The following is a 12,378-nucleotide window of genomic DNA, read 5'->3' on the forward strand; positions in this document are numbered from 1 at the left end:
GTCAATCAATGATTCAAATGACGGTGTCACATCTATCGTAGATCGAAGTGTGTTTAAGCCCCCTGCGCCCACGTTAGACAGTGGTAGACTTAAAAAAAAGGGACTGTACAGTACTGGTTGAGGTGGGGATTCATGTTTTGAACATTCCTAAGTGAGATAATGAGAAACCTCTTATGAAATATGAAAGAATATGTAATTTCAAGAAGGATTCAACGTTTATTTGGTGAAAATTGGTTTTCAAATGGCCGAGATATGTCCAAAAAAGTGATAGATCTAGGGCCTAAATAATAGAATATTAAAACTAACAAAAAGGTGACAGGCCACGCCTTTTATTAGGAGGCCGATCTCTTTGTTTCACCTTGTTTTTGGATATCTCGGCCATTTCAAAACCGATTTTCAGCAAATAGACTCTTGATACCCCTTAGATTTGCATGCTCTTTGACATCTCATGTGAGTCATAGAACCTTTCTAGAGTGGTTTCTGAATATCTCGCAAAACGTTAAATGCTATCAAATCCTCACTTCGACTAGAACTGAGGGCCTACACACCCTTCAAGGGCGCCTTCAAGGTCTATTTTACTCCCATCATGCCATATGTTTCACTTAATATGAAATATATGTAAAGATGAAAAGAAAGAACAGTTCTGATCAGTGTTTCATCTTAATAAATTAAACTTTTAAACCTATCGACAACGCTAGATTGCAGTTTTGTCATGAGAGAGTGAATGATGAAATTAAATGAGTACGGTATGACTAAGTATTAGTAAGAGAGACTGAACTCAAGATGGATCTAAGGTTAACACTGTTAGAGTGAAAGTGAAGAGAAACTAGACACTAGTACTTTAGTAACAGTAACTTAGAGAACCTTAACTGGTTGTGAGATCTAAAATGTCTCTAGACCAGACCAGATTAGATATCTAACATTAGGACTAGTGCTATGTAGGCCTAATGTTAGTTAGACTACCTACGCTAGGGTGTACATGATGTAGTCAGTAGTGTCTAGACCTATTTAAGTAAAGTAAGACAAAGTCTATATCTACATTAGATGGTCGTCAGTAGACTCTAGTCTAACAATGTAGGCCTAGTTATAAATCCAACTCCCAGATAGTGTGGAGACTGAGCTTTGACAAAAGTAAGAAAAGATGTAGATCTCGATCTAGAGTCTTAAGTCGTTTTAAATCAAGGGGGGAACAGGTTTTTCTCAAATTTGAATAGATGTAGCAATTACTAGCATAGGTCTATGTTAGACACCGTCTTGGTGCTCTATGATTATTACCCTTGCTTTACTTTAGGCTATAGCTGCTAATGATACTCTACGAGCATTTCAAGGAATAAGTTCCTGGTAGGTTGCCTTTTGATTTACCACCTCACCTCTGTGGAAAGTGTAGATTAATTTTTTGCCAAAGGAGACAGTGCCGCGGGCGTTGGAATTCGAACCCCGGTGGTTCATCACAGTCTGAGGACTTATTCACCGATCCACAACACCTCAATAACTGATTGATTTGAACATTATTATTTCTTCAATGAAAACTACAGGTTATATTTGTATCTCCTCGCCTCCTTCAAAAATTGTGGGTAAATATATATGCACGGTTGCACCACCCCCCTCCCTTCCTATGCGCCACCATGAGATTTTAGTACCGGTACCCATTTTAAGATTTACCTCTGCTCTGAAAGCGCAGATAAGTATGCTTCAAAGAATAACTACCACTCTCTACTGAAAGTTTTGCCTGCAGTTTTCAAGCAGTTGGGATCAATATTAAATTATTCTTTGTTGAAACAAATTTTAGTCTTAATGCAAATACATTGTCGTGTTTAGGGGTCTCTATTAGACCCATTTTAGAATATGAGCAGAGGAAGTTAGACTTGGGTATGAAGATGCAGGTAACTTACAAAAATCATTCACTGTTGACTGTGTGAATCCATGTATCCCCACTTTTTATGGAAGGGGAGGAGGTGATGGTTGTATTCTAGTAGTATACTCCCCCCGCACGTGCACTTTTCAAAGAAAAAATAAAGTCAGTAATATTTGAAACAAGTTCATTGTAGTGGATCTAAGTCGGGCAAGGCATTGTTGATGTCGGTGCAAAATATTTTCACCCAGACACTTTAATTGACGACTGTCCAGTAAATTCATTACTGATTCCCCACAAATGAGGTATCAAATAAAAGGGGAATACTCTATCTAAACTGTAATGCAAGAATTATGACATATTCTATCATATTTGTAATATCAGCATTTAAAATGCAAAAGGGTTACTGTTTCAGCATGTATAGATGAATTGGTACAATTGGTTTTTTACTCACTTTCCAACAACAGCTGTTGTGCACTCAACCCAAACAGCAAATTTAAACAAATGTTACCAAACAAAATTACACTATCCATACATGCTAAGAAATATTTTGTTAATATCATGTTGGTTTTTTTTTAATTCTCAATTAAGAAAGTCAATTTTTTTTTTGATTCACTGTATTTATTGTGCATTTATCATTATATCAGGAAATTTTGCCTGGGGGGTACCAGTACCATCTTTGTAACATCATTGAGGAAATTCCTGGACCCAACTACTCTTTTGTTGGTTCTTTGAGAGTCAATATTTCGACTGAAGAGGAAGCAAAGCAGTGGGTCATTGCCTTTGAGAAGTCTTCACTCTGTACATGGCGAGTGTTGAGAACCTTCAAGACTTGTGGAAGATATGTCACATTCAAAGTAAGCTAATTTCCAATTGCCCACACTTTCAGTATGTACACTGTAATCAGGAATGCAACAGATCAATTTACATGTAGACCTGTTTGTAAGCTAGGATGTATCTAATCAAAAAGGCCATCATAATTATGCAGATATTGTTGAAGGAAAAAGTGCTTGTACTAACAACTTTAACTAATCAATGACATGTTCCTTTTTTGGAAGGGGGGGGGGGGTAGATATAAATTTAGTATCAGATGCCTATCTGTATGTCTGATTTTCATATTTTTTTACGTTAATCTTTGATTGTCACTTATAAATAAATCATAATTGTTCATTATATATTTTTGCCCAGGTATGAATTGATGAATAAATAGATGTCTCTTGTTTTCTTTTGTTTAATGAATTTCAGGATGGAAATATCATGCATGTGTAATTCATTGTCGAGTGCTCTACATATGTTCAGTTCTGTTAAGTTGAGCTGATCATTTACTAGCACAGAGATTATCACACAGGTTAACTTTGCTTCCTTAAATATATCATTCAACTTAACTTGATATTTTAAATTATGGCATATCAAGCAATCTTACCACATAATATTTCAGCTAAAATTTTATTTAGACATTTTGTTTTAAAGGTGGATTTGAAAAATCACATTTTCATTCAATACTTTTGCAGCCTGACGCTATTTTTTCTTTTACCAATATCATTCTATTACATCGTGAATATAGTTTGATACATGAAGTTTTAAATAGTTCTAATTGTGTAATGGTTTCCATTGTATGTAATCATTCCTGTTTGTAATGTCCATTTTATGTAAATATTGCACTATTTCATACAGATAAACCGAAGTGAATTGAATCGAATGGAATGGTCATAGTCTACTTTTAAGGTTATACTTTTCAATGTTCCAGCACCCTGCTCTAAAATGAGCTTAATGACTATTTAAGGAATAACTTTGCAATTAACTGAGTTCACTTTTGCGTCTGTGAGCAAAGAATTAGTAACTTCAACTATTTAAAAAAAAATCTCATATTCTGTATTAATTATTATTTTCAAAATTATTCCTCACAGAAATCGTATAGGTGCCACCACAACACTAGACCAAGTCCTGGTGCAAATGCTAACCGGAAAACACAGTCCAAGAATACCAGCTGTCCAACAACCTTCACTGTCACTGTAAAAAACACTGTGCCAGTCACGAACAAGCTCTCAAGGTACGTCCTATTTTACATTTTAATGAGGAATAATGGTTATGATAATAAAGCAGGCTTGCTTGAGTGCTATTATGCACATTTCTTATCTTTCCCAAATCTTTTTTTAATTTCAAAAATCACAATTTTACGAAGAACATAGTTCTGTTCACCAAAATGACTCTTATAGAATACAACTCCAATTACTTAACTTTTATAATAAACAGTCATTTTCGGTACTAAGAGGGTCTATTCAAAACCTAAATTGGCACAAAGCAAAGAGGAAAAGTTTGTCATGACAAGTAAAGGACCACTATTCGTTAGGTTTATGGATAGCTGCATGTCCCTTATGAATATTTGTCCGAATGAATATCGATCTTATGTCAATATTACCCCCAAAATGAGCCTTTGGAATTTAACCTGAATGAACAAATGGAAGTAAAACACAATTGTTCTTACAAACTGTTCAGTGCAGTATGGTATCTATTGGGGGGGGGGGGGAGGAAAGAGTGTGTATTATTCCTTGATAGTCGAGTCCCTATTTTCAAAGAATTTATTTCATTTGTCCCTATTACTTACTGGCAGGTATACAAATTGTAGAGAATAAACATAATGAGAGGATAAGTAAAGGAGGATTTTTTGAGGAAGCTCCCTCTTCAAATTGTAATATTTGATAGAAAGCTTATAAAGTTATCTCTCAGTTAACTTCATCCTATTTGTTTCTTATATCTCGGTTAATCATTTCTGTAGGTGTTGAAGTGCTATATATCTGACCTATTTTAACCAAGTCCTCCTTTCATTATTTATGCATGCATATATACAGAAAAATTTGTTTCTGTTTCCATTCCCCCCCCCCCCCAAAAAAAAAAAAAAACCATTCAGAAACAAGACAGATGTCCATCTGCAAGGATTCCCAACAGTGATTTTGTTTAATTACAACCACAACCACAACCTTCAATGCGCTGGTGCGCTTAAATACAGGGACGTATCCCAGGAGACCAAAGACACACTCATCGACCTCTTCCATAGGAAGTATGGTCCTACTGCAGCTCTAGAAGCTCTCAAGTATGAACTTCAGGTGAAACATCCAAATTACTACAAAGTAGCAGCTGATAGATCTGTGTGTCCAGACATACAGTATTGCTGTAGGTGAGTATATGGAATTTAAAGGGAACGCAAACCCAACAAGCAATGTGGATTGATTGAAAGCAGTAACATTAGTATAACACATCAGTGAAAGTTTGAGGAAAATCGGGCAATCGATGCAAAAGTTATGAATTTTTAAAGTTTTGGTGTTGGAACTGATGGGTAAGGAGACTACTAGAGGTAATGTCGTATGAGTGGACTACAATATCAAGAAAATATAAATGAAATCAATAAAAATTCATTTTTCATAGAAATTACATATTCCATCGACTTGATACTGACATACGTATCTTAGGGGTAGCACTTATTCCCCCTTTATGAAAGCTGTTAGTCAAGTACTCTTTCATTGTGCTAGAAAATTGAATTTTTGTAGAATTCCTCTTATATTTTCTTTATATTGTTGTCCACTCATACGTCATAACCTCTAGTAGTCTCGTCATCCAGCAGTTCCAACACCAAAATTAGAAAAATTCATAAGTTTTGCATCGATTGTCCAATTTTCCTCACACTGTCACTGATGTGTTCTAACTAATATTAATGCTTTAATTTACTCAATCCACATTGCTCTTTGGGTTTGCGTTAACCATTAAAATATGAAGTGAGCGTATAGCAGTAGACCTTCAGACTCAGCTCTTGGGCATATGGGAGTGACAATATTCTGATGAGATTTTGGGGTCAAAGGTCAAAGAGGTCATTGTATACAAGAAAATGGCTATCTTGAGAAATCTAGAAATCAGTTAACAAATCAACTTTTTGAAAAACTAACATGAATGTGTAATATGATTCTGATCTAGCAATGGCAGAGGCATTAATTTTGTCTGCCGGTGGTTGAGAATTCATCTAGTTTATCTTCCTATTCTTCTTTCAGACTCTATCAGAAGATCTTCAAAGCAAACTACGGCGAAAGTAATGATGGAGAGGGCATGGTGAGGAGCCTGCAAGATCTTGCCAAGCAGTTTAATGCTGCAAGTGGCAAAATGGCTGTGGACATTACGGAAGACAATCAAGTTATTGCAGCTATTTGTACTCCCCTGATGCAAAGGGTCCATAGGCTACACAAATACTCCGGTGAGCTCTGCTTCATGGACGCATCAAGCAACATGGACAGACACAATTGCAAGGTGTTCATGTTGCTTACTCACTCGTGCGTTGGTGGTCTACCTATTGGTGTCCTTATTACCACAGCTGAGACACAACCGACCATCACTGCGGCTTTGCGACTCTTCACCACTATCCTGCCATCCGGGTCCTTCAGTGGAAGGGGTGTCGTCGGTCCCCAACTCTTCATAACGGATGACTGCATGGCAGAGCGCCGTGCTCTCCAGGATGTTTTTCCTCAGTCAACCTTGCTCCTCTGCTCCTTCCATCTGTTGCAGGCCACTTGGAGATGGCTGTGGAGTGCTGCTCACAACATTCCTCTCAAAGACAGGCCAGAACATCTACGACACATGAGGAGGATGATATTTGCCACATCATCACAAGAAGCTGATGAATTATTTGCATCCAGCATGGCTGATCCAGAGCTCCACAAGTAAGTGACTGCTATTTTCTATTTCTAAAAAAAAGCAATCTTATGGTTAGTTTTGAGGGAATGGTCATCAATTCAGGGACATTTATATTTGAAATAAATCAATCAAGATAGAATGGGAATGTTGGAGTCAACTAACATACCGGCTTTATATCAACATAAAAACAGAGTATGATGAAGATGAAACTAAACATAATACTATCAGGAATTAAAATTAGCACTGAATAAATTGATTCAAATTACAAGACTCCTCAACTGGCTGCCACAAAGTGAGAAACGAGAACTACCAGCAATGACTAGGAATGAAAACATCCAAACAAAAGGAAACATTATACAGTCACTTTTTTTTTGCTGCCTGCCATGCTTCCACCACATCTATTCTTTTTAGATTAATTGGGATTAAGATAAATCAAGTGATGATCACCATAAAGGAAATTATTTTCAAATTTTTCACATATCTTGTCATTTCTATTTCAAGGTCCTTTAAGGATTATCTTCAGAGTGCTTACTCTAGAAAGTCTCAGTGGGCCTGCTTGTACAGAACTGAATTACCTCTGCGAGGTAATTTGACCAACAATTACTGTGAGTCAGCGATGAGACTGCTCAAGGACAGAGTTCTTTCAAGAACGAAGGCCTTCAATATTGCACAACTGGCCGACTTCCTCTCAAGCCATCTCCAAGACTATTACGAGCGGAGAATCTTGGACGTTGCCAATGGGCGCTTGGGTGATGTCCTCAGCAGCAAGAGTATGGTCAATCCAGTTGGCATTTCCAAACAGCATGTCACCAGAGTATGTATATGCACATTACCTTCATTAAGTGTTTTAATATCTCACTCATGGATCATGTGCTTAAGGGAGAGAACAATAGAGGTGTAGAGGATCAGTGGATAAGTCTCCAGACTGTGAACCATAAGATCTGGGGTTCAAACCCCCGCAGCACTAAAAGCATTTGCCACTCTTCACCCAGTGGGGTGTCTGTTCGTAAAGTTACGCATGATTTTACAAATGACTAAAATTTCACAAGCCAAATGGGATGCCCAAATTATTTTTAACTGCATCGACTTAAAAGTTGAACTGTGTAGATGAAGATTGACATTCCCATTATAACAAACATTCTTAATGCAAAGTGTATTTTTTTTTTGCCATAATTCAATTGAGGTTATCGAAAATACAGTCACACTTTGTTGAAACATCAGGAAAAACTTCTGGCACTTCATATTCAAGTCATTCATAAAGTCAGGCGTAGCTTTACGAACAGCTCATGAATGCCCCCCATGTGGGTATCCAGTAGGATGCGAACGATATTGTGTATGAATTTGTCAGCGCTATCATGCAGCAGCTAGCCAAGGAATGCTCCCTGGTGAGTGAAAGTTATGCACTGCCAAAGTGCGGTTTAAAATGCATTGACCAGGGTAACAATATGCTCTTCATGTAAAGATGCATTGAGCATCCCCTGGGATGCATACGTGCGCAACAATAAGATAATGCAGTTTTATTTTGTTACAATTATTAATCTGAAAGCTAGGGTATTGATCAGCTTTTCTTAAAGGACAAGTTCACCTTAATAAACATAAGGTTTGAGAGAAAGTAGCAATATTAGTAGAACACATCATTGAAAGTTTGAGGAAAAATCAGACAATCCGTTCAAAAGTTATGAATTTTTGAAGTTTTTGTGCAGTAACCGCTGGATGAGAAGACTACTGCAGTGTACGATGTCACATGCGTACAACAATATAAGGAAAATATAAAGAGAATTTTACAAAATTCCATCTTTTGAAAAAAGTACACATTCCCCTGACTCGTTACCGACAAATGTTATGGGTAATATTATTCCCCCTGCCTTTAGAAAGAGGCAAGTCAAGTGCTCTTTTATTATGCGAAAAAAGTGAAAATATGATGAATTTTCTTATACATTTTCTTTATACTGTTGTACGCAAATGACTCACAAGCTGTGGTAGTCTCCTCATCCAGCGGTTCCAACACAAAAATTTTAAAAATTCATAACTTTTGCATCGATTGTCCAATTTTCCTCAAACTTTCACTGATGTGTTCTACTAATATTGTTGCATTCTCTCAATCCTTATGTTTATGAAGGTGAACTTGTCCTTTAAGCTATCTGTATCAGGCACTTTAAGCAAATGTAGTATCAGAGTGAACTGTAATAAAGAAAGACCTTTTGACCATATAGAAACTACACCTGAAACCACTGCAATTGCCCATTGGTTAACAGGTGTTGTGTCATAGCCAGCCCATGATGTTTCCACTATGCATGTCTTATCTCCATGATTCATGTCAACAACTTTGGTAAATTATATCACCTTAATCCTTTGGTCCATGTGATCAAAGTGTATTCGTCAATATAGGGAGTGATCCAAAACATTAATCATTTAAAAGTTTAACATTCAATCATTTATCTATTGCTGTTCTTTTGCCTACTATAAAATTGTTTGGGACAAGCCAAAAATGTTTATCACAATAATTTTTATTTTGAATTTTCCATTGTAGATTTCAGAAACAGACTTCAAAGTTCTAAGCCAGAGCAAAGCTGACACTGAATACCACATCGACATGCAAGTTGGATGCTGCTCATGCTACAAGGGACGAACAGGAGGGCCCTGTAAACATCAGGCTGCAGTTGTCAAGTACCATTCAGCTCCATCACTCAACTTTGTGCCTTTGGCAGATGTTAAAGCGAAAGAGCTGTTGTACAGAATTGCTACAGGTATATATGAAAATGATATGTGCTTATATAGCACCTAACACTTAGTAAGAATTCTCTAGGTACTAGTATTTACTAACATAATATGCTACATAATTATTTACGCGAGTGTCTCCTACATTGTATGTACTGTATTGGTACATCTGACACTATAGCACATCTCCCAAATGCTAATTGTCCATACAATTACATTATCACAATCTAGATCCCTATGTCATATCAAACACAGTGAGTATCCGCTTTTATAAACAAAAAACACAAACCCAGAAACGAATTAATGAGTATAAAAGTGATCAGTTATAATAGTGAAAAGTAAGACACTGCATATAATGATATAAGCAAATACATGGGTAGATAAAGGATTGAATAGATAAAGTAACATGAGTGAAATATAAAGACATAGATTGGTTGGTCATCTGGAGCTTGTTCACATGTTCAATGAATTCTAGGTGCTTTTCCCATAATACAAGATGTTACTTGAATTATTTTTATTGAATATCATTCATTCTGTTTGTCTTTGCATTTGTATGAGGTGACTCTCCTGAACCAGGTTGGTTTGCAGGATTGCAAGGATTGCAAACTGAGGCTGCAACCGAGACCTCCAACATGTCAGAGGTAACCCCACCATCTCCAGCACTTGTACCCCAAGACGCACAAGAGCAGTCTTCCACCAAAGATAGCACAGCAACAAGTCCAACAGCAGGTATGCGCACTTCATATTTTAACTTGTAGGAATATATTTGATATTACTATTATTATCATTGTTGTTATCACTAACATTGTTATCTGTCTGTCTTTGCATTTGTAGGAGGTGACTCTCCTGAACCAGGTCGGTTTGCAGGATTGCAAACTGAGGCAGCAACCGAGACCTCCAACATGTCAGAGGTAACTCCACCATTGCCTCCAGCACATGTTCCCCAAGACTCACAAGAGCAGTCTTCCACCGATGATAGCACAGCAACAAGTTCAACAGCAGGTATGTGCACTTCATATTTTAACTTCTAGCAATGTATTTATTATTACTATTATTATTGCTGTTGTTGTTCTTGTTGTAATATAGTATTATTATTATCATTACTAATATTATTATTATTATTACTGTAATTATTATTATTATCATCATCATTATTGTCATTAAAAGTCTCATTATATATTACCATTATTAAATACCATAGGAAAAAAGTACTACCTGATTGATATCTATTTGTTCAGTTTGGGTTATTGTGGTCATTCAAGGTGCAATACTCAGTGAAATAATTTGCAGCAAATGACACATATTTCTGTTGACTCTTTAAAGTAATATAAACCTCATTTCACTCTTACAATGTAGTCACATGGTCGCATGAATCTATGTGGCCGTTCTTCTGTTTATATTCTTCTCTCATAGATATGATCGCGTTACTCCATTACTGCTTTGTTATTTCCATCACAGTGCCATTAACCCTTTATAAATTTTTTAGAAGTTATATAACAAATGTTTCTTTTCCATCCACAGTTACTGATGTTAAAGCCCAACTAAAATCCGAGATTTTTGATGCGATAACTGCAAAAATTGATCTCTATCCAACTGAGTTTGTACCAGCCGCTGAGGCAATGCTGAAACAATGTCGACAGATGAAGACTGATAGTCAGTGGGTGTCAGCAATGAATACATTCGGAAAATATTCTGGTGTTGCTGCAGCCTTCAACAGGGTGTCTGGAAAGAAAAGGTCTCTACAGCTCACATCTTCTCAGATCGGCGTGCAGCCAACAGCCACTGCAAGAAGAAGGCCGCACATGGGCCGTGGTAAACGCCATCTTGGCTGTGGCCGGCCCTCTAAAAAGTCTGGATTAAGTGATGAACATGGGTATGCGAGGCAGCAGGTCCATGGATCCAGCACAGTTCTACCAGTACCGAGGAAAAAGAGGTGTGCCCCACACAGTTTGGGATATTGTGTGGACATGAACATTTCCCTGGGGAAAACTCATAGTACAAAATAAAGGCAAGCCAATTTTGCCATCTCTTAGGGTCTTTGACATCTCATAGAGTGGTTTCTGAATATCCCGCAAAACGTAAAAAGCTAAATCCTCACCTCGACCAGAACTGTACACACCCTTTATGGTCAAAGTTCATAGACAGGGGTTAACAAACTCTTAGGGGCCAATGTTTTTCTTTTAGAGTGCGTTTCGATTATGGCTCATAACTCTTGATCTACTTGTATGCTATGAAATTGTACCATTTTTGTCAACCATATGACATTTTCACAATTATTGAAATATACTGTCCCGTGTTCTTTTTTTAGCCAATTTTCTTTATGAATAATTCTTATTATGCCTCCGCCACGAAGTGGTGCCGGAGGCATTATATTTTCGGGTTGTCCGTCCGTCCTTCCGTTCGTCTGTCCTTCCATCCGTCCTTCCATCCGTCTGTCCTTCCGTCTGTCCGTCCTTGCCTCCGCCACGAAGTGGTGCCAGAGGCATTATGTTTTAGGGTTGTCCTTCCGTCCGTCCGTAATGAATTTTGTGGACAGCGTAACTATCAAAACCTTTTGAGGTATCCTAATGAAACTTGGCATGAATGTGTATTAGGAGGTGAAGTTGTGTCTATCAACTTTTGGGTGCACGTGCTCAAGGTCAAAGGTCAAAAGGTGAAGGTCAAATACATAAAATTTCTCTATTTCCACCATATGTATGCAATGCCTGAAGATACTTTCTTGAAACTTACTTTGTACATGTATTACCCAATTAGGATTCTCTGGTGAAAGTTTGGGTCATGAGGTCAAAGATCAAAGGTCAAAAGGTCAAGTAAAAGTATTAAAAGTTCACTTTTTTTTCTCCGTACCTTGGAAATTGTTCAAGGTATCTTCATGGAACATAGTATATATACATGTACTGACTGGCAGTGAGAGAATTTAGGGTTCATGAGGTGAAAGGTCAAGGGCAATACTTCAAAAATTTTACTTTTTCCCTCATGTTTATGCAATGCCAGCAGGATTATTTTTTTCTTACACTTGGTGTATGCATGTACAACCTAATTGTAGAGATTCTCTGGAAAGATTTTTTCCTCTTTTTTTTGCCTCAAAGGTCAAAAGGTCAAAGATTAAGTGAAAGTGCTGAACTAATTTT

At 37.2% G+C, this 12,378-nt stretch overlaps 1 protein-coding gene across 1 annotated transcript; it reads left to right on the forward strand.

Moving 5' to 3' along the window:
- Positions 1-1,877: 1,877 nt before the first annotated feature.
- Positions 1,878-11,253, forward strand: LOC139741724 (uncharacterized). The gene is made up of 9 exons (XM_071652310.1): positions 1,878-1,883; positions 2,500-2,709; positions 3,760-3,902; positions 4,761-5,027; positions 5,893-6,555; positions 7,031-7,343; positions 9,060-9,276; positions 10,082-10,249; positions 10,769-11,253. Exons 1-9 carry the CDS (start codon positions 1,878-1,880, stop codon positions 11,251-11,253), a joined length of 2,472 nt encoding a protein of 823 aa, XP_071508411.1.
- The last annotated feature ends 1,125 nt before the right edge of the window (positions 11,254-12,378 follow it).

Source organism: Diadema antillarum, unplaced genomic scaffold, assembly GCF_040938485.1.
Source record: "Diadema antillarum isolate AM-2024a unplaced genomic scaffold, OU_Dant_1.0 seq00000947_RagTag, whole genome shotgun sequence".
Classification (NCBI taxonomy): Eukaryota; Metazoa; Echinodermata; class Echinoidea; order Diadematoida; family Diadematidae; genus Diadema; species Diadema antillarum.

What these genes read in the sequence shown, in the direction of transcription:
- LOC139741724 (XM_071652310.1), top strand. An exon ending in GACATACAGTATTGCTGTAG is followed by an intron (nt 5,028 to 5,892) that starts GTGAGTATATGG and finishes TTCTTCTTTCAG; the next exon opens with ACTCTATCAGAAGATCTTCA. An exon ending in GTTGTACAGAATTGCTACAG is followed by an intron (nt 9,277 to 10,081) that starts GTATATATGAAA and finishes TTGCATTTGTAG; the next exon opens with GAGGTGACTCTCCTGAACCA.